The 22473-nt window shown below is 47.9% G+C and overlaps 1 protein-coding gene across 10 annotated transcripts in view; it reads right to left on the bottom strand.

The window, feature by feature from the left end:
• Nucleotides 1-22473, bottom strand: part of LOC106004690 (ral guanine nucleotide dissociation stimulator-like) — a 65733-nt gene that overhangs the window by 2376 nt on the left and 40884 nt on the right. The window contains exons 1-10 of one of the 10 annotated variants that reach the window (XM_045069689.1): nt 12897-13492; nt 10564-10656; nt 9984-10085; nt 9142-9201; nt 4718-4819; nt 3664-3745; nt 2865-2982; nt 2392-2449; nt 1886-1993; nt 89-282 (exon numbers count right to left, since the gene is read on the bottom strand). In XM_045069689.1, the coding sequence (XP_044925624.1) occupies nt 89-282; nt 1886-1993; nt 2392-2449; nt 2865-2941 (437 nt within the window). In that variant the 5' untranslated portion in view covers nt 2942-2982; nt 3664-3745; nt 4718-4819; ... (2 more) ...; nt 10564-10656; nt 12897-13492. The other 9 variants (XM_045069693.1, XM_045069691.1, XM_045069687.1 and 6 more) reach the window with 9 other exon arrangements.

The raw sequence follows: 22473 nt of genomic DNA, 5'->3' as shown, positions 1-22473 counted from the left end.
GCAAGGGAAGCTTGGGGTCCTTCCAAGTCTCACAACCAGGCATTGGTCAAATCCCATGGAGCAGTTAGGGGCAGGGAAGGGTGCTCACCTTGCAAAGAGGAGGTCCAGCACCTCCTGGGTGGTAGCAAGGGTGCGATATATTTCCAGAAACGTGTTAACATAGTTTAGATCTTGTTTTATGACGGCAGTCACCAGGTAATCTATTCCGGCCTCCAATGAACTGGCACGAGTGTTCCATACTATCGAGGTCTTATTCCTCTTCCTCGTTGAGCCATTTTCCCCCTGAGGTGAATCAGAGGAGACATGAGTCAGTGCTGTCGCCACCAGGAGGGTTGGGGCTTGGAGGGCAGAATGAGCCCCCAGATCTCAGGGACTTCTACAAGAGGTGGGACAAGAGAGCCCAGAGTCCGAAAAAGAATCGGGTAACTCAGTGTCTCATTGGGTTCAGCCTAAGACTCTGGGTTTTGCTTCAGGTCATGCTCTCCATGTCCTGAGGCTGCGTTCCTCGTAGGGCTGTGTCCATAGGGCAGTGTCTGCTTGAGGATACTGTCTCTCCCTCTGCTTCTCCCCACTCTCCCCCTGCCTCCCTCTCAATCCATCAATCAACCAATCAATTAAGAACTCTTTAAGGAAGGGGTGTCTGGGTGGCTCAGTGGGTTAAAGCCTCTGCCTTTGGCTTAGGTCATGATCTCACGGTCCTGGGATCGAGCCCCGCATCGGGCTCTCTACTCGGTGGGGAGCCTACTTCCCCTCTCTGTCTCAGCCTGCCTCTCTGCCTACTTGTGATCTCTGTCTGTCAAATAAAGAAATAAAATTCAAAGAAAGAAAGAGAGAAAGAGAGAAAGAAAGAAAGAAAGAAAGAAAGAAACCTTAAAGCAAAAGAGAATATGTTCTTGGTATCCATACAAAGAATTGAAGAAAATGATGTCTGAACTTGCTAGTATCTCAGGTCCTTTTGTGAGCGGAGTATTGGTAGCTCGTCCCTGCATGAGTGGCATGGAATCTGTGATTTCTGATGACATCGCCCATTCTTTTTATTTTTTTAAAGATTATTTATTTATTTATTTGACAGAGAGAGGTCACAAGTAGGCAGAGAGGCAGCCAGACAGAGACGGGGAAGCAGGTTCCCCGCTGAGCAGAGACCCCAACGTGGGCCTTGATCCCAGGATCCTGAGACCATGACCTGAGCTGCAGGCAGAGGCTGAACCCCCTGAGCCACCCCGGCACCCAACATATCTCATTCTTGAGATGAGAACACAGACGTTTTAGGTGAGAAGGCTTAGGATAGGAGGGCACGGAGGCTGTAGGATTCAGCACTGTTCATTGGCCACAGAAGAGGATTATATCCAGTCCTGCCCCTGTAAAGGGCTCGATGCTGGTGATAAATGACTGGCCTTCTGGACTACCATGCAGTGCAGTGAGGCCCCTGTTCCTGACCCTCGGGGACCCAATGATGTGTTCCATCAAAACAAAAGCACAGAGCAAGAGACAGAGTACCATGGGCCCCATGTCCCTTTGGATCAGAGTCTCCCAACTCACTCTTGCAAATGATCATTTGCAAGATTTGTATAACTTGAGGAAATACTGTTGGGCCACCTGGGAGCACGAGTTAGGAAAATGCCTAGCACAGGGCAAAAGGAGTCTAGATAAACGGGATGAGATCTGGTCTAAAGTCTCTTTAATGATATTCCTATAAGTATGTGGACAATGGCTCTACTTCTGTCCAAGGCATGGGCAGGACCATGAGGGCCAGTTTGGGGAAGAGAGGGGATGCAGATTCACAGGAGTACAGGACTCTAGGAGGCCAGGCTGGCTTCTAGGAAGTGGGGCCCTTGGTGCTGCATCGGATTCCCAGGGGTCGAGTCTCCCCAGCACCTGCACTCACCCTGAGCCAGCGCCAGACTCTGTTGGCCCTGTGCGGCTTCTTGTCCTTTAGGGAATGAGAGCAGGGGATGTCAACATTCAGCTCCTGCACCATGTCCTCTGGAGCGTTCTGTAAAGACAGTGCCCGGCAGCCAGGCAGGAGACCTTAGAGCCCTGTCTGGAGGCCTTTGCTGGTCTTCAGACCCAGGGCGCTCCATTCCAGACACACCACAGCCCAGGTGGCAGAGCCCTCCCACAAGGACAGAAACGTGGCCCAGCTTCAGGGCCTTGGATATGCTCTGGCACACCTAAGAGGCACCTCAGGAATCCCCAGTGCACCCAGCCCACCATGACATTGGTGTGAACAAGAAGGGATCACCAGGGTATCCACTGTGCTCACCCTCCTCCAGCCCATGGGCGGGAACCCCCACAAATCCCTCCTCCCCTCAAACTCCAGAGGAAGGGATGGGGCTTCCCTAGGACGGTTCAGAGGGGTGGGCATCGCCTAGTCTCCTCAGTAGTAAGTACCTTATGGCGTCTCCCTCGAAATATCCTGAGGCATCGCGGGGGTGGTTTCAGCCAACTTCTGCAACATGGAAACAAGCTATTTTCTTGGGGGTTCTGGTTCCCAGAGCCCCGGGATGTACGTAGACAGGACGAAAACATCTTTCTGTCTCAGACGCTTCTATCCAAATAGCCCTGACACCGGACTAGAGTGTGTGTCCTGGTTGCAGGGGTTACAAGTTGTGGGCCTTTGTGATCCAGGCAGTGACATCACTGCCTGTGATCCCCTACCGGGGCCCACTCCTGGTTGGACCCCTACATGAACAGTGCTCCGGTCTGCCATCTCCTCTTCCCCCTTCTGCATGCAAGGCCACATCTTATCTGTACACAGTGACCCCAACACACCCCTCGGAACAGGCCCCCAGGGAAGGTCTGGGAGCAGCCAGTGCCCCAGCTTGCAAACACACCTGGTTTCAGACACAAGTCTCTATGCTTACCTGGTTTGGACCTTAGATAAGCCATTGTGCCTGACAGGGATGGTCCCTTCTCTGCAAAATATGGAGGATTCCAGCATGTCTTTCTATCAGATGTCCACAGGCATAGGTTGGATAATAGCTCTGATGTTAGAGGAGTGCTGTCACAGGTAGGAAATACCTCCCAATTTCCTCCCTCCTATCAACTTCTTGGAATCTGCTACTAATCAGATCACACCCCACAGTCCCTCCTGGGGTGTGTGTGTGTTTGTGTGCACAAGCACACTCGCTCCTGAGTGCACACATGTCTTCATCGGTGCTCATATTCTGGAGTCCCAGAAGACGACAGCCCCACCTACAAAGGGCTGGGTAATAGCTTCTCAAGAACTTAGGCTTCGAATTTTCAATGAAATCCCTTAGTAAGGTACTGGCCTTGTCCCTTGTCCCTTGGCCCTTGGGTGGGAACAAGTTATGCGGATGATAGGGCTATAGATACATCCGAGGGGAGGCACCTACCTGAAGGAGCCTACTGCAAAGTTTCCATCGACAGACAGGTACTTGATTGAAACATTTAGGTGTTTACCCCTGTCTGGGACATTCCTGACTTAAAAGTGTTCAAGGGGTGAAGTGGGGAGATATCCCAGGTGTGACAGCATGATCTCAGTATCCTGGTGGTCCGCAGAAGGCCAGGTGGGCCCTGAATGCTTCAGAGTTCCCAGACATCAGTTAGGGAAAATGGCTGAAAACCGTGAAGCTACATCCTGGCTTTCTACTCTGTAAAGCCCTGTACTCCGAATCACAGCATAGTTGGGTGATCACTTACCTGGGAGTGGTCTAGAAGAAGCAGAAGCCTTGGCGAGACCTCCGACACCTCGCAGTTGGTCAGTATGATCTTCATAGTCATCCTATGAGATGGTAGGGCAGGTGTTAGGACCATTTCACAGATGAGGAGACTGAGGCTGGCAGGCAGAATAACAGCCCACCAGTGGCCCAGTAACTGCACAGAGCTGGGGCAGGAAACCAGGCTGCCTGGCCTGTCACTGCCCCATGCCGCCAGGCACCCCGTGCCATCGCTCTGTGCCAATCCTATCTGGGGACGTGGCATCCCTGCCCTCCAGTTTGTAATCTGTTGGTTAAAAACAAGAGAAGGCCACCCCTTTTCTTATGTGTAGTTGGGGCTAGAGTGGACAAAGTGAAGACAAGGAAATGGAATAAAATAACAAAGAGCCTCCACCCCTCCTTCACACTCCGGGATTTATGTGAGCAACTGCTTTCCCCAACCTTGAACCTTGTTGCTAATCTAGTTTCCACATTCCTCTAGGGTCATTCCCCAGTGTCACAAAGGAAAGGAACCAGGCTCTGTGGTTTAACAAGGCCCAGCCCGGGCAATAATCCAACTACATGAACCCAAACCGGAGGCCAATTAAGCAGGGTCTCCCCCGGTGCTCCCTCCTGGGAGGGGGTCCGCCTTGGTCCCTCTCCTAACCTCCCCCACTCAGTTCAGCTAATGTGGGCCCCACCCAACAGCTAGGACTCCTCACCTGGGACCCCAAGTGCTGTCCTGAGAGCCCCGGGGACACTGCGTTCCCACCCACTGAAGGAGGAAATTCCCGCCGCTACCCCACATGCAGGGTTGACGAGTTAGCATGAACAGCTGTGTGCTGCCGCAGGCATGCCTTGCCCTCCCCTCCTGGCTCGGTGCAAGCACACTCGCAGCCACGTGACAGCCCTGGCCAGCACGCAAAGCCTCTGGGTTCACAGTCTCGTCCTGTGGGCAGGTGGGAAACAGAGCCGTGGCTGATCTGGGACCCTCAGAACCAGTGCTGGGCATGAGCGGGGTGGGGGGGGTGTAGACACTTGCCCAGGGGGCACCTCACCGGGTGTTCATCCCAAGATGCTAGTCCTCCTGGGTTCTCAGGGATCAATGGCTCTCCCAAGGTGTGCTTTCCCAGTATTCAGATTCTGATCCTACGAATGATCTAGGAGGGTAAAAGCATTCTCAATACACACGGTCAAGAGTGCAGGGGATGGTACAGCTCTTCGTCATTTTTTGGATAATCTCAGGAGCACCCTCGAGCCCTCCAACAGAGGGAAGCGATCTCCGCCCCTTAACCTTGTCTCCTCAGTTAGCAGGGCAGGTCACATCTAAGGCTGTGTTGGGACTTAAGACTGCTGGAACCCGAACACCCAGTCAGTGCACCAGATGGAGCACTGCAGTTGGCGGATCTTTCCAGTTTCGTTTGGGTAGAAACGACTGCCTTTGTCGGACACTAGGTGGCTTCATTCAGGGCTGTTTCCAGACCTTGTGCCAACGCAGCTCAGGAAGCTTTTACCTTCGCTAATTGTGAGCTTTGGATTTGAGCACAGCTTCTGATTTGGTAATATTTCTGTTGATCTTTGGATGCATTGAATTAGACGGCAAAAGGCTGGAGCTAAGTTTCCTGGCAAACTGCCCCTGTCTCCAGCGTGCTCCCAGGGCAACGACAATAGGCCTGGGGGAGGGGACGCTGGCGGGAGGGCAGCGCTGAGTCTCCTCTGGAAGACTAACCGTTCGTTCACACCTGAGTGAACCTGCCTCCAAGCCACCCTCCAGGAGAGCTTTGGAAGTAAGACGAGATGCTCATGGGTGCTCTTCAAACAGCTTTGTGATATCATAGTAAATGTGATTATTCCAAAGCAGCTGCAGTTGGACTCTAGGAAATCCTGTGTAATAACTCAGCACCGCCCCCCCACAGATGTTGAATGTGTGCGAGACACTGTCCAAGTATCATTCACCATCTAAGTGATCCTAGCTGCGCTGCCCCCTAGGGGCAAAGCATGGAACTAGACGTTGTCCTTGCTCTTAGGGATCTGACATTCCCATGGGAGAGACAGACCATCAGTAAATGAGCAAACACATAACAAGGTCATTTTAACCATAGTAAATGCTATAAAGACAATAAGCCAAGAAATGTGATCAGGATTTCCTGGCTGCAGAGGACAGCTCTGAATGGCATGACACTGAGTAGAGAAGCCTCTGAGTAGATGGCATGTGAGCCAGTTGGAATGATGAGAAGGAGCCAGTCCTGGGAAGATGGGGGAGTAGTCCCCGCCTGCAGAATCAGCACATGCAAAGGCCTTGGGGTAGGAGGACTGAGCAGTGGATGCCAGTACAGCTATGAGGCAGAGAGTAAGCCAGATAAGCTCCAAAAGAAGCAGAGCCCAAGCTCAGGGAAACCCTGACAGTGGGTTTGCATTTCATTCTTGATGTGATGGGAAACCACAGGAGGGTTTAAGTGGTGAACGGGCACCTTCCGGTTAGTGCTTTTGGAACAATCCCTCTGGCTTCAATACAGAGGCACTGGGGCACAAAACCCTGGACGTGGCCAGGCTGTTGAGACTTGACTGGGTTCTGGTCACAGCTCTTGGGTCATCCGACAGGCTGAGGTCATGGAATGAGTCCCTTACACCTCTGGCCAGTGGGGTCTTTAGATGTGACCTACAGGGGTGAACCAGTTGGATCATGAAGCAGAACTGATCTTATAAAATGGGGAAAACATCAGGAATAGCCCAATGATTAACATGGGCCCCAGTCCCCTCTGCCCCCCGGCTCTTCCAGAGTGGGACAGACAGCACATAGGACCCTGGACTGGTAATGCTTCCCTTGGGGCCCTCTGTCCTTGGTGGGGTGACAGGAACAGTGGGACCCCTTGGCACACTTTCTCCTCAGGGGCTCACACTCTTCAGTGATCCCATCAACCCCTCTTATCGGCAGCCTCTGCTCCCTTGCCGGATGTCCCTCCATGGAACCCCAGCCCTAGGCAACTGAGCTGTGCTAGAGGAAGCTGCAGACTCTGAAGGTTGGCATCTCTGTAAAGCCACAGCCTCCAGCCTCACCTGCCTCTCAGCTCTGACCCTCCACCGCCACCCCCTCCCCACACTCTGGTCTCTCCATTGTGTTCTCTCACCCATTCCCAATAACAGCTGTTCCAACTCCCCTGCTCACTCACACCTCTGTGGCCTCACCAGCAAATGAGCTCATCTGCTTTTCTGGTAAACAGAAGCCTCCATATGGGAATGTCCTCAGCCTCTGTGCTTCCTATCCTGCCCTCCCAGGACCAGACAGAGGCGGCTTCCCTCCCCCATGTCTGGCTTCCCCTCCCCTCCTGTCCTTTGCTTCCATCGCTCCTGCAGCTTCACCCCTCCCCTCTCCCCACGTTCATCACCCACACCTCCCAGCACCACTGGCCCGGGGACAAGTCTCTCTCATCTTAACCAAAAGCTCCTGGGATCCCTCACTGCCTTCAGAGCCATGTCTCCTGTCCCCAGCCCCGCCTCCTGAAAGTGCCATCCATAGTCACCCTCTCCAGCCACTGCCCCCCACACTCCTGACAGGAAAGCCTCGCCATCTTGATTTCTGTCCCCCCCCCGCCCACTGCCCCACTCAGGCCACCTCCTGTGTGGGCCACATCCTGACCCTACCTCTGGTGGGGTCCTCATCTTCGTCCCCAGCCTCTCAGCATATTTGACAGCTCTGACCCACTCGTCCCCCTCTAAATACTTTCTAGTTTCTCAAACTCTCCTGATTTTCTTCCCTCTTCTCTGGCCATTGCTTCCCAGTCTCCTTCCCAGGTTCCTCCTTTTCTCCTTTTCAGGTTCTTCCCATTTTCTAAAAATCCATGTTTCTCATTATTTTGTCCTAGGCCGATGATTCTCAAGAGAGGACAGTTTCAGGCCTCAGGAGGGATCTGGCAATGACCAGAAGAAATCGTGTCTATCACAAGTAGGGAGCTCTACTGGTAGAGACCAGAGATGCTGCTAAACACCCCGTAATGCATAGGACACTCTCCACCATGGAATTACGCAGCCCCAGGTGTCAGCAGTGCTGGCGTTGAGAAGTCCTGTCCCAGGCCTTTGTCTCCACTGCTCCATGCACCCATTCTCCTGGGCCAGCACCTTTGGCCCTACGTCTTTAGGTACTAGGTTTGTGGTGATGGGCCTCACCATCCTTTCCTGTGGCTTCAGAAGGGCTGCCTGCCTTCTGGACGTTATCATTTAGAGCTTCAGCTGTCCAAAACCAGTGTGACTACGTCTCCCCACGGCAACCCAGCCCACCACCACCCCCAGTCTGATTCTCTTCGTGTCCCACCTCCTGGAGAATCACACCAACTTCCATCCATCTGCTCACACAGAAGTCGTGGGATCACCCTCCACCACCCCTTCTCCCTCCCATAGTCGGTCTAATGGATGGTTCCTGCTGCGAATATATTCCCTCTGCCCGCTCGGCCACCTCTCCTCTCTGGTTCAGGCTCCCAGACCTCCACCTACATCCCTCCAATGGCTTCCTAAGCAGGTTCCCACCCACACTCTCCCCACCACCTCCAACCCACTTCCCATCCTGAAGCCAAAGCAATCTTCCTAAAATGTCAGTTGGATCATGTAACTTCCCTGCTAAGAGCTTTTCAGTGGCTCCCCATTGGCCTCAGGACAAAAGTCCAAATTTCTGACCATGTTCTCTCTGCCTTTGGTCATCTCGCTCATGCTTGTCTCTCCAGAAGAAGTTCTCACCATTGTATCCCTTTCCCCACCCTCCATCCCCCCCAGCACCAACAATGAAGTTCAGTCCCTGAAGTGGGCGCCATGTTCTTCCTCAGCTCTGGGCATTTGCCACTAACGTCCCTCTGCTTGTAACACCGTCCTCCTGCTGCTCGCTAACTCCCAGTCACCTGCCAGGTCTGAACACAGACACCTGGCCTCCACACTCCTTCCCAGGAGTCCTGAGTCCTTCTAGCTACACCGCCCATACAACCCATGTTTGCCAGGAGAGCATATTCCCTCCTGCAAGGGTTCACCTACTTGGCTCTCTGCCCTAAGCAGTGACCCTCTGCAAGGGCGGATGGTCCCTGACCGGCTACAGGGCCAGCCACGGGACCCCGCATAGTGCCTGACACCAACTAGGTGCTCAGCAAACGTTTGCTCTATGAATAAATAGATGCTTTTTAAAAACTTTCAGAGGGGCACCAGGGTGGCTCAGTCAGTTAAGCACCTGTCTCCAGCCCAGGTCATGATCCCAGGGTCCTGGGATGGAGCCCCACATCGGGCCCCCTGTTCAGCAGGGAGCCTGCTTCTCCCTCTCCCACCCCCTCTACTTGTGTCCCCTCTCTCACTGAGTCTCTGTCAAGTAAAGAAATAAAATCTTAAAAGAAAAAAAAAACTTCAGAAGCTGAATTACTCTTTACTGTGACAAGAATCATAATTCAAAATCACTGAAAGGCCCATTTAAGCTAAAATCTACAAGGGTTTCTCTACTAAGACTACTTACTATACGGGTTCGGTTCAACACAGCAATTTGTGATTCTTCCAATTAAAGTGGCTTTTCCTCCTGAGGGATGAGGAGAGGAGAATGAATGGCTTACTTGGCCCCCTGGATATCTCAGATGTCTACCCTTCGCACGAGCCTCAGGGCTGAGGACGAGTGAATTAGGGGAGATTCAGCCACGGTCTACAGATCCGACTGTCGAACTGACGAGTCACGGCCCTAGCTTTTTTTGTTCATATTTTAAATATGGAGTCTTGGGTACTGATTTTTTTTTCACTCTTTTAATTATACAACAATATCTTTATGTCCCCATGTTTTCAGAAAGGCCAGGATGGGTCTATCTCAGAGTGCCAACCAGAGTAGGGATGGAAATCTGTACCAGCCTAGGACAGGGTGGAACCAGGTCAGTCACCAACGCACAAAGGCAGGAGACAGGAAACGGAGAGGGATGTCACCTGCTTCACCACAACAGAAAGGTTCTTGCTTCTGACAGCATCTGCCTCCAGTTGAACAGACCAGGTAAGAAGGCAGGCAAAGGGGTGAGTTCGCTCTGCTCAGGCCAACCTCAGCAAACCCTTTGGAGTCCCCCTCCCCAACCAGTAAGAAAAGCTGTCTCCATATCTAGAGACATGTCTGGTTTTCTTTGAAGAAAACGGGCAAAGCAGGCTTCCTCCCACAGAGTACAGGTATCCTCCAACTACCAGATTGTCCTTTGGGTGGTGTATAAAATCTCTCCAAGGCCAGAGCTGCCCACTGTTGCCCTCACTTGGAGAGCCCTGAGCCCCTGCTGGCAGCGTTGGTGGTCCCGCCCCCTCAGGGAGCCAACAACCCAGACTGAGACTTACGGGTTGCAGAGTAGAATCTGTATGCTTGGGAAAAGCACCTCGGATAGGTTGTCTGTCCTTCAGCCGGGACATTCTGTCCTCAGCACATGTGGACTCTGCCACCTAGGTGTGTATGGGGGGCGGGCAGGACAAGGAATAGAAAGTGGGAAATCAAAATCCACCTAGAGCTTTCCAGCCAAAAGCTGCCTTCAAGCTAATGATTTCCAATATAAAATATTTATCACTAATCCTACTTTCAAAACTCTACATCCAAGAAAGACCTGTGCCAGTACTTGTGGTATTAATAACTTAGAAGGGAAGCCTCCCTTAGATGGTGAAGGGTCAAGGCTGAACAGATTGTTCTGAGTGCCAAGAGCCTCTGTCTTAGAAGTTTCTTCCTCAAGGTGGGCCTTTCCCTGGATGCCCTTCATGGACCTCCACCCCCAACCCACTCTCTCCTGGCAGGCCTGGCCAGTCGCCAACCTCAGGCCCCTGCACAGCCCATTCCTCTCCCTTCCGGGTAGAGCAGTGACGCTATTGTCTACTGGACCACATCCTGTGATGACAACCCCTGCGGAGGCAGCACACAGAAAAGGCTGACCTTAGTGCCAAATAGACCTGGGGACACGGGCTGTTACTGCCATTTGCTGGCTTTGGGAGTATCCTTAAATTCCTCCAGCTTCAGCTTCATCATCTATAAAATGAGTATGAACCACTTTAGTCACAGACCCTTGAAAGTAACAGAAATCTATTTAAACTGATTTGAGCAAAAAAAAAAAAAAAAAAAAGTAATTTACTGAGGGAGTTCTGTGGTATGTCATGGGACCCAAGGGAGAGAGGAACCAACTAGTAATTTCCAACCACTATTCCTGAAGGGGGAGGAAAAGGGCAAACAACAGGCTACCTGACACACAGTAGATTCATAAAACATCAGCAGCGGTTGCTAAAAAGCTACTGGCACCTTGTCCCAGTGTCTGTCCCTGAAAACTGAGGGTGACAGAGAAAGAAAGACATTTTCCCACATTTGTGAACTTGGTATCTGTTCTGTCACCATCCTCCATATTCCCACTTAGACAGTAGAATTTTCCAGGTGCCGTGAGGGATTTCCATCTCATTTGGGTCATTTCCCCCACCAGATCCCAATTGCTTTCTTATATGCTCTGCAGCAGGGGCAGAAGGCAGGGCGGCTGAGCCGCAGAGAGGAGGAGCCTGGGGTCAGGAATGGCCTCCATCCTCCCCACCTCCCACGGGCCATAGCAGATAAAGCCTTGTGCTCGGGAAGCTGCAGATACGTAGGGGAACACAGAGGGAATTGGTGGCCAGGGTCCATGCCCCACCTGTTTACTATCCCTATGGCTTCCCGTCTGGGGTTGTGCAGACTTCCCCAAGGCCCAACCCCAGCCCCCGCTCTCTCTGCCTTGTGGGTGGTTGTTTCCCAGGGTTCTCAGAGTAGCAGGGCACAAAGCCAGTCACCTCAACTGTAAAATATTCTATAAAGCAACATATGATCAGCCTCAGTCCCACAGACAGACCCACTGCCTGGTGTTGAATCAGAACTTTGCAATCCCAAAGACCCGACTTTATTTTTTTTTTAACTTTTTTTTTTTTTTTTTTTTTTTTACATAGCTGTTTAAGCCATGGCTTTATTTTTTTTTTTAACATCTTAATTTTATTTATTTCAGTGTTCCAAAATTCCGACTTTAAATCCAAACTCCATCATCTGCTAGTTGTGTGGCTGAGAGCAAATTGCGCTATTCTTTTGTTCCCTCATTTTTTTAAATTATGGGAAAATACATATAACATAAAATTTATCGTTTTAATTGTTTTTCAAGGCACAGTTCAGTGGCATTATACACGATCCAGACTTCCCCACCATCCATCTCCAGAACCCTTCTTGCCTTGCAAAACAGAAACCCTGTATCTATTTATATTAGTCCGGGCTCTCCACAGCCTCGAAGGCACATCCAGAAATAATGCTTAACCAGATATCTGGGCAGCCCCGTGGCCATAAAATTAACCATCACACACATTAACACTAACTCCGTCTTCTCCCTTCCTCCCAGCCCCTGGCAACTACTGTCCTACTTTCTGTCTCTGTGAATTTGACTACTCTCAGCATTTCCCATATGGGGAGCCATACCATATTTGCCCTTTGGTGACTGGTTCACCGTTTACTTTACTCAGCATAATGTCTTCAAGGTTTATCCATGCTGTAGCATATGTTGAAATTCCCTTCTCTTTGGGGACTGATTAATATTCCCTTATATGCGTACACCACATTCTGTATACCTGTTCCTCGACATTTGGTTGCTTCTGCCTTTTAACTATTATGAGTAATCCTGCTCTGAGCACGAGTGAACAAGGATCTTTGGAGATTTCACCTGATCTTTTAGATATATATCTAGAAGTGAAATTGCTGGACCTTATGATAATCCTATATTTAGTTTTTGAAGCAACTACCAACTAGTTTTGCACAATGACTGAAACACGTGCCCACCAATGGGGCACAGGGCTCCATCTCTCCCCACATCCTCTTCTGCCCTTGTTATTTTCTGTTTGTTTGTTTTTTGATAATTGCCATCCTACAACAGGTGTGAAGCATCATCTCATTGTGGTTTTGTCTGTGTTTCCCTACTAATTAGTGCCATCTTTTCATGTGAATAACAGCCATTTGTGTGTATTCCTTGGAGAAACATCTACTCAAGTGCTTTGTCCACTGGGCTGTTTGATGAGTTTTCCTGTCGTTGTGTTTTAATCATAAATATATATATGTATATATATATTTATATTCTGGATATTAATCCCTTATCAGCTATGATTTGCAAATATCATCTCGCATTTTATGGGTTGCCTCATTCCTCCATTGACCGTGTCTTTCAATGCACACAATTTTTTAATTTTCATGAAGTCCAGTTTGTACAATTCTTTAATTACCTGTGCCTCTGGTGTTGCATCCAAGAAGTCATTGCCAACTCCAACCTCATGAAGCTGTTGTCCTGTTTTCTTCTAAGAGTCTTATCATTGTAGCTCTTATGTGGAGATCCTTGCTCCAACTGGAGCTAATTTTTGTATATGGCGTTAGGTAAGGGTTATTATTTGCAAGCTTATGCCCAGTTTCCCCAGCAGCATGTGTCGATAAGATGGTCTTTCCTCTCATTGCATGTCTCTTGGCTCCCTTGTCAACAGTTCATGTGACCAAAAACACAAGAGTTTATTTCTAGGCTCTCTATTCTAATCTGTTGGTCGACATATCTGTCTTTGGGCCAGAACCACATTGTTTCAATTACTGCAGCTTTGTAGTTAAGTTCTAAAATCAGGGAATGGGAGTCCTCCAACTTTGTTCTTTTTCAAGACTGTTTGGGCTATACAGTATTTAAAGCCTTAATTTTGTCACCTGTAAAATGGGGATGATGCTTGCATCTGCTTTATCAGATCCTGTTTGTGTACATGTGTGTATTAGATGAGATAAGGCACAAAAAGCACTTTGCATGGAATATAGTTAAGTTCTAGATTAAAATTTTCCATTAATAATATTAATCAGTGATAATAATGGATATCATTATATTATTATATTATATTACCATGATAATAATGATCGATAAATATATAATTTTTATTATATATAAATATGTATTTATATAGAAACATGTAAATATATAAATGAGATAAAAGAAATGAAAATGATAGATAAAATGATAAAAAAAAGTTCCTTTAATGAGTTATTGCCTGTTCAAAAATAACAACTATGATATACTTGCATGTGTAGCCTGTATCTTCAGGAAGACTAAGCCAATTTCTCAGCTTTTATTGGCCCTGTCTCAGCATAACCAAGTTTAGGCTGGCATAGCCAAGTCTGTGTTCAAACCACAGCTCTGCCACATAAGAAGGTTTGTGGTTGTCAGTGATCAAGATGGCACCATGAAAATAAAATCTTTAAAAAGGAAAAAGAAAAGAAAAGGGAGAAAAGGGGTACCTGGCTGGCCCAGTTGGTTAAACGTTTGCCTTCGGCTCAGGTCATGATCTTGGGGTCCTGGGATTGAGCCCCGCATCGAGCTCCCTGCTCAGTGGGGAGCCTGCTCCTTCCTCTCCTACTGCTCATGCTCTCTGTCACTCTCTCTGACTCTCTCTAGTAAGTAAATAAAATCTTTAAAAAAGAAAAAAACAGAAAAGGTGGCACCAGGAGCTGGTATTCAACTCTGGCTCCTACACTTTCCATTGAACTATACAATGTGTTCTCATCCACTGCCACAGTCCCAACATTTGCACACTGACTGCCATTCCTTCATCTTCAACTCCACCCCCCTCCCTGAACAGAAGGTAACAATCAGTGTCATCATTTCTGCCTAATCCAAAGCCAGGAGACTCTCCCCCCACTTTCCAAATTATTCTTGTAAAAAAGAGCTGTTTGAGGGGCACCTGGGTGACTCAGTAGGTTAAACACCCAACTCTTGACTTTGGTTCGGGTCATGATCCCAAGGTCATGATTTTAGGGTCATGAGATCGAGCCCTGCATGGGGCTCCGTGCTTATCAAGGTGTCTCCCACTTGAGATTCTCTCTCTCCCCCTGACTCTTCCCCTCCCCCTCCCAAAATAAATAAGTAAATCTTTAAAAAAAAAATACATACAGAAAATACCTGCAGTGAAGACAGAGCCAGGTTTAACCCCAATCTCAAATTGCTTCTGTTTCTTGAACTCCTTTCAGAAAGCACACTAGAAACAGAAAGAAATTCCAAGTGAGTTAAGTCTAAGTGACAGAGCAAAGTTTGCCAAGCACTCTCCTGCTGTGTTCAGAACCTTGCTCCAGGTGCAGGTTGACTGGGACAGTGCTCCCCTCCCTGCCCCAGAGCTCGCCGTAAGCTGGACTGCGGAGCGATCCCAGGACATGGGCCAGCAGACAGGTTCCAGCGGTCTGCTGCCCAGATGCTAGACAAGGAAAATAGCATCATAATGTGTCAGTAAGGGTTCAAAATCAAGGGTCAGGCTCAAGGTCTTTTTTTGTGTACCCTCATCACTTGCTTCACATAATTCTCCATCGCATGAAATAATGTGCGATCGCTGCTCCAGGAAATGCATCTCCTGATTCTGACATAAAAGGACATGTCTGGTGCCTAGCTTAGTTTCAGGGATGAAGCCAATAAACATGGGTGATGTATGCATCGTGGACAGAAATAAGGCTCCCCAGAGCCTCTTTGTCCTAATTGCTGGCTGTTAAACTTTGTACTATACCCTGAAAAAAGGTGAACAGAATTGCTCTGTTAAATTGGTGAAAAACTGTCCTAATATGAGATAATTGATAGATTGTCTTATATAATATTTTAATGCAAGGCAATGAAATCATAAAAAAAAAATAATAACACCCACAACACCTTCAGATTGCAGTTTTCCTTTCTGCAGAGATTTGTGTCCCCACAGCTGGAAGCTAATATCCTTGTTTACCTTGAGTGTCATAGGATTCGTCATTCCCTGGGAAGGTGACACTGGGTCTTCTCAGCACAAGCCCTTACTCACAGAGGAAACAGGAAAACAGAGCAGAAAATCAGTCTTGGATCTTCATGTTACTCCAGATTTGTGAGAAAAAATTCTATTTACAGACTATAATAACCTCTATTTTTAAAAAGATTCATTTATTTTAGAAAGAAAGAGAAAGGAGTGAGGGACAGAGAGGGAGGGAGAGAGAATCTCAAGCAAGACTCCCACCCCCATGCCAATTGAGGAGACCAACACAGGGCTCGATCTCAGATGCTGAGATCATATGTGCGCGCACACACACACACACACACACACAAAACCCACATCCCATAGCATTACCACACCACTTAAAAGATACTGACTGTATTCTTAGCCCCACTACACAGTTTCACAGACTTGGTCACAGTTCTGAACAATGGTGAAATAACTCCTCCAATCTTGGGAAGCTCCAGAAAATTCTGCAGAGTGGTAGGATTTTAACTGCAGCAGGCACAGGATAGCCCTGGCTCTGTTCTTCTACTTTATGGAATAGCTTCCACCCAAAAAGGACTCCACACATGATTCCTCCGGTCACACCAGCACATGTCGTTGGTGAACATGGCCTCCATGCCGGGAAAAGCAATAAGCAAAAGAGTATGAACCAATCTGGGCACCTGGACCCTGGCCACTAAGCCCTTGGAAAGACAACCAGTCGCTTCCTGTTCATTTTCTCAGACCCTAAGTGACCAAGTCAAAGTCTGAGACTCTCCAGATAAAAGGAACCAGAGAGGCACATGGAAACTGATGTAAAAACAGTGGCCAAGAAATGTTTCAAAATGAAAAGGCAATTTGCAGACCATCACATAGTGTGGGTTCCTTTCTGCACAGTGCTTGTGTACTATTAATGTAGCATATATGTATATTTAGAGTACATTCTGGAAGAATATTACCAGGATTATGATACAATGATTATTGTTTTGAGGCAGAATTTTAGAATACCTCAATTTCTATTTTACTTTGACATTTAATTCTTTGATAATAAGCACATATTAGTTCTGAAATCAGAAAAAAAATGTTTTAATTTTAAGGAACAAATATGCAACCTAGGGAGTTCAAACCCATCATTTTTACATATGATCAGACATTATTTTACTAATGACAAAATGAGAGACTAAAAGTAAGATTATTTTAGCCCAGAGAAGTTCCATCAAGGCCCTATTATTTCCTCATAGCGCCATATTTTATGCCCCAAAGAATATAGGATAGTTAATAGGATCTGAATCATTTGTTTGCTCTGACCGGAAGGCACTGAGCAAATAATCAGAATTGTTGAATAAAGTCTATATGGAAACTTACAAATTTGATTCTAGTTTGTATCAAGGTTTCCAATTACTGCAAAGGTCAATGCTGGACTCTACCTCATTTTCCTCTTCTATTTTCAAATAATATTGCACAAATAGTTACATTCTATTATGTCACTCAATGACAAATAATAAGCATCTCCCTACATTGTTAAAAATTCTTCAGCAACAATAGGTGTTGGTGAAGGTACAGAGAAAAAGAAACCCTCGTGCTCTGTTGGTGGGAATGCAAACTGGTACAGCCACTGTGGAAAACAGTATGGAGGTTCCTCAAAAAATTAAACATAGAAATGCCATACGATCCAGTAATTCTACTACTGCATATTTACCCAAAGAATATGACTTTGAAAAGATCCATGCAACCCAACGTTTACCGTAGCTTTACTTACAATAATCAAGATATGGAAGCAGCCTGAGTGTCAATTCACAGATGAATCGATAAAGACAATGTGGTACGTATTAACAATAGAATGTTACTCAGTCATAAAAAGGAATGAAATCTCATTATTTGCAAGATAGGTGGAGCTGGAAATTATTCTGCTAGGCAAAATAAGCCGGTCAGAGAAAAACAAATACCACATGATTTCACTCATATGTAGAACTTTAGAAACAAAACAAACAAATTTTTTAAAAAAAGAGAGACCAAAAAACAGACTCTTAAATACAGAGAACAAACTGATGGCTACCAGAAAGGGGGGGTGGGAATTCTTCAGAAACAGACTTTACCATGTAATAAATAGCTATAATAGCTATGTAATAAACAGCTGTCTTGGTTGATTTGGCCATTTGCCTATCATTAGCCTTTTAGGTCTTTCATTAGCTATTAGAGATAATCAATATTTATCAATTCATTAATTTCCTAATTTGATGAATCATTTTTGCTCACTTGTTATGCGCCAGTCACTGTACAAAGTGCTGGAATGCAGCAACCAACAAAGCAGACACGGTCTTCCCAGCCAATGGAGTTTATGGTCTGGTTGCAAGACATCAGCCAGCCAAATGCCTACATTGCTGTACACTGCGCTGACCACTTGGATGAAAAAGTGAAGTTTGACGACAGCTTATAATTGGAAACCTGACTGCCGTGATCTCAGTTGTGCTCCCCAACTCAAATACATATGTTGAAGCCCAAACCCCCAAGACCCCAGAATGAAATTAGAATTTAGAAAGAAGATCATTGCAGATATAATTAAGATGAGGGCGTTTGGGTGGGGGCCCCATCCAATATGACTGGTATGCTTACTAAAAGGGAAAATTTGGACACAGAGACACACACAGGGAGAGCACTGCATGAACATGAAGACAAGCACTTACCAACCAAGGGGAGAGAACCCTAACAGATTCTCCCTCACAGCCTTCAGATGGAACCAGTCCTCCTGGTGCCTTGGCTGCAGACTTCTGGCCTCTGGCACTTGAGACAATACATTACTGCTATTCAAGCTGCCCACCCCGCCCCCATCTGTGCCACTTGGTTATAGCAGCCCTAGTCGCAAGAGGCCTCTCTGAGGAAGTAACGTTAAGCCGGGACCTGACAGATATGGAGGAAAGGAGAATGTGCTGAAATTAAGATGAGGGCTCTCATAGGCATTGGATGTTGGGGTTTATTCTCTGGTCGAGAAGCAGGGAAGTGATATGATCAGGGTGGTCCTTTCGTATTCCAAGATCCACAGAAGATCACAGAAAGCACTCTCACTCTTTTACATAGAAAGAAATCTAACCCGGGGAGTTAGTTGCCTGCAGATTATTGGAAGGGCTGGAAGGACAGGCTGTGGACTGGGCCTCGAGGAGGGGTTTCTGGAACATCACCACAGAGCTCACCCGCCAGGGAAGCCATTACATCTGCTGCAGTCAGGAAGCTGTGGAATCTGGCAAGTGAGGCAGCACCTGCTGACCATGGAGGCAGCAATCCCACATCCACAAGCCACAGCTTCAAGGCTCTCTGCACCTGTGTCAGCCACACCTACTAGATCCACATGTACAAGACGCACCTGTGAAAGCCACACCTGGGAGACCCACATCTATGGGGCGTGTCTCTCTCCCTGCCTCTCTTTGAGCTAACTCACATGGTCCACCAGTACATCTGATTTAAGCTGAGCTGATTTAAAGTGCTTCTGGAAGCCAAGATGCATGGAGTCTGGGAAATAGGGTCTTCAGTTATCAAGCCGCTGTAGGACAGATAGATAGACAGTGGGAGAATGTTGGGACAGACATTAAATTTGCAAAGTACTGTATCACTTTGGCTATCATGTAGAAAATGATCGGTGGAGGCAAAGGTCAAGGAGGGAGGCCAAGAGGAAGGCAATGATGGTAGTCAAGTGAGAGGTGGCTGTGGGTCAGGTTACGAGGGCAGAGGTAGGATAGAAGCAAGAGGCTTGCTTCCTGACAACAACGCCCACAATCCTTGCTCTGGTCAACTAGGTCCTACCTTCTGCTCTGGCCTCATCTCTCCTTTGCCCTTGATCTCTCTGCTCTTTCAGGTCCCTGAGCAACACAAGCCTGTCCCTACCACAAGCCTTGGCTCAAGCTCTTTCCCCCACCTGGGCTGTCCCACCTTGAGACTTTTGTGTGATTGACTCCTTATCAAATCCCAGACTAAATCCTCCACCTTCAGAGACCTCCTGTAACCACCTATTCCCCAGCCAATCTACACATCACACTGCCTCGGTTTTATTTTTTAAAAGCATTGATAGCTCAGTGATATCTCCTTGTGTGTTCACCTCTGAGCAGAGACCCCATGTGTCCCCTCATCTCTGAGTCTCTGTGCCTAGAACAGTGCTGGCTACACAAGTGACACTCACAGATGACAACAGGACATGGGGGATAAGAGAGGGAAAAGCCAGGATTGACACTCAGTTTGCTGGGCTGGACCACTGTGTAGATCATGGCACAGAGATTTGAGGCAAGAAAAGAGGCAGTGTTTGGGGCAAAAAAGAACACAGAACTGACGTTTCTTTTTTTTTTAATATTTTATTTATTTATTTGACAGAGAGAGAGATCACAAGCAGGCAGAGAGGCAGGCAGAGAGAGAGAGAGGAGGAAGCAGGCTCCCTGCTGAGCAGAGATCCCAGGACCCTGAGATCATGACCTGAGCCGAAGGCAGAGGCTTTAATCCACTGAGCCACGCAGGTGCCCCAGAACTGACGTTTCTTATATTTTAAGTCGGAAATGCCTGTGTGGCAGACGGAACAATGCCTTCCCAATGGTGTCCACACCCTAATCCCTAGAGTCTGTGCTGTGACCATATACAGCAAAGAGACTTTGCAGGTGTGACTAAGTTAATGGTCTAGAGATGAGGTTGTCATTGAAGTGAGCCCATCGTAGCCCAGGGTTCATTTTATTTATTATTTATTTATCTATTTATTTAAGATTTCATTTGTCAGGTAGAGAGAGAGAGCACAATCAGGGGGGAGTCGCAGGCAGAGGGAAAAGCAGGCTTCCCCACTGAGCAAAAAGCCCGATGCAGGACTGGACCCCAGGCCGCGGGGATCATGACCTGTGCCAAAGGCAGACACTTAAGCCAGGTAGCCACCAAGGCATCCCTAACCCAAGAGTTCATCTAAGAGGAAGGCCGGAAACCTGGAGATAAAGGAGCTGTGGCCATAGAAGTGGGGATCGAAGTGACGGGAGGAAGTGGCAGGAGCCAAGGAACACAGGCAGCCTCTAGAAGCTGGAAAGGCAAGGAAACAGATCCTCCCGTGGAGCTCCCAGAAGGAAGGTGCCTCTGCCAACATCCTGACTTTAGACTTCTGACCTCAGAACTATAAGATAATACATTTGTATTGTTTTAAGCCACTACGTTTGTGATCATTTGCAATAGTACCATTAGAAAACTAAAATAGCCCATAAAACATTGTACATGAAGATGTCAAATAAATAGTCAACGCATCTTTGTTCGAATCTCTGATGATTTTCAGCAGTAGAATAGTGACTCGAAGAGGAAGAACTTTTACATCGTCATATATATAATAAAACCCCTTCACAAACACATCATGCCAATGAGCTCTCTCATCACGTGTGGATAAGGGAGCCATCCTGGCACACATACATCGTTATGTTTGCAAATCTGATAATCAAATAATAGCGTCATTCTGGTTTGCATTTCCTTTAACTGTTAGTGAGGCAAAAACACTATGCATATCTTTATGAGCTGACTGTCATTTCCTCTTCCAAAAATTACCTATTTCATCTTTTATTAGTTAGGATGACTCCATCTCAAGCAACAGAATACTTAACCTAAAAACAGCTTCAGCAACATAAGGTTATTGAAAAACCTCACATTTGTTGGAAACTTGGTTCGGAGCATCAGTGACTTAAAGGCTGTGGTCAAACGTTCTGTGATTTTCTTTGGGATACCCTCACAGTCCCGGCCTGCTGCGGCCCTCCAAGCAGCCAGAGGATGAACCCTTGACTTAGGCCGCTTCCCCAGCTAGATGGAAAGAGGAAGGGCGTCCCGCCGGCCCCTCTTCCTCCTGTACTTTCCCCAAAGCCTGAGTCCACGTCATGATGTCTCATTGGTCAGAACTGGACACACACCAATACGAATCTGCTAGGCAAGCAGCGAGTGAGACTTCCTGGTGTTTCTGTCTCTACCACCAGAGTGGGCTTCCCCAGCAGGGAAAAGACATCCCCACCTATGCCTGTGCCCACGGCCCTGTTGCAGTCTTGTTACTTTTCTGAGCATTTGCATGAGCTTTACAGAGTAAGGATGCTCAGCCTTCATCTGTCATTGTCCAGCCAGTGTTGTTCCCTAGTGTGTCCGCCTTCTCATTTTGTTTATGGTTGCTTTTGTCTCTTCTGTTTTCCAGGTACCAAATGAACTCCGTGATTCTTCAGGAGACTGAAAAGCGTTAGTGTGCCTCCCTACAACTCTCAGAAAGCACCCAGCAAAATCCACTCCAACTGGCCAAGGCCCAGGTGTGGACGATGTCCTCTGCGGGTCTGCGTGGTACTCTACTGTGCCCTACAGGTGCAGGAGCTTATAAATAACACTTTCACAGCTCAGGCTCTCAGGGGCCTGAACTCATCTGAGGCCAGAGACCTTGTTGCAAAGGGCCCGGTTCCCCTCCGAGAAGGATGTGAGGGTAATAAAGATGCCACGCTCTGTTTTGAAGTCCATCATTTTCATCGCGTCCCCTGGGCCATCCGTGGGGATATGCTCCCCTTTTGATTTCTTTGGCCTTTCCAGCTACAGAACAGATCCCGCACACTCGTGTTTATTATACCCTGGAGATGTCTGAAGGTCCTTCACGTAGGGTTGGGCACCTCCGAGTGCCTGGAAGGTCCTCGGGAATAAGGATCGCATCATCTGCTTTGGGATCTCTCAAGCACCAAGTTCCAGAGGCTCTCCACTGTGGACCCTTTTGCTAGTACGAAAACATTCCATGAGCACCCGCTTACCCCCACACCTGTGCACACACACGTTTTTTAATTTGTCAGGTCTATTGGGAAGCTCCCCACCAGGTCCTGGGGCCTAGAGGTAGGTTCCCAGGATCCCATATCACACCTGATCCCTGTGCCAGGGCTGGACGACTCCTACAGCACTTTGGCAGTTGGTGCAGAACAGGAACCCAGCGGCGAGTGTCTACCACAGGTCCTTCATCCCCAACCAGCACACAGATGTTTCTCTTCTTTATCAGTCATTTTTGGCCTGCCTGACCTTTGAGTGTTTGTGATTCCAGAATATTGGATGCCTGCCCAATCAA

The sequence above is a fragment of the Mustela putorius genome, unplaced genomic scaffold, assembly GCF_011764305.1.
Source record: "Mustela putorius furo isolate JIRA1106 unplaced genomic scaffold, ASM1176430v1.1 tig00003942_pilon_pilon_pilon, whole genome shotgun sequence".
Classification (NCBI taxonomy): Eukaryota; Metazoa; Chordata; class Mammalia; order Carnivora; family Mustelidae; genus Mustela; species Mustela putorius.
Note: the sequence above shows the minus strand (reverse complement) of the source record. Positions and strands in the feature narration are given on the sequence as shown.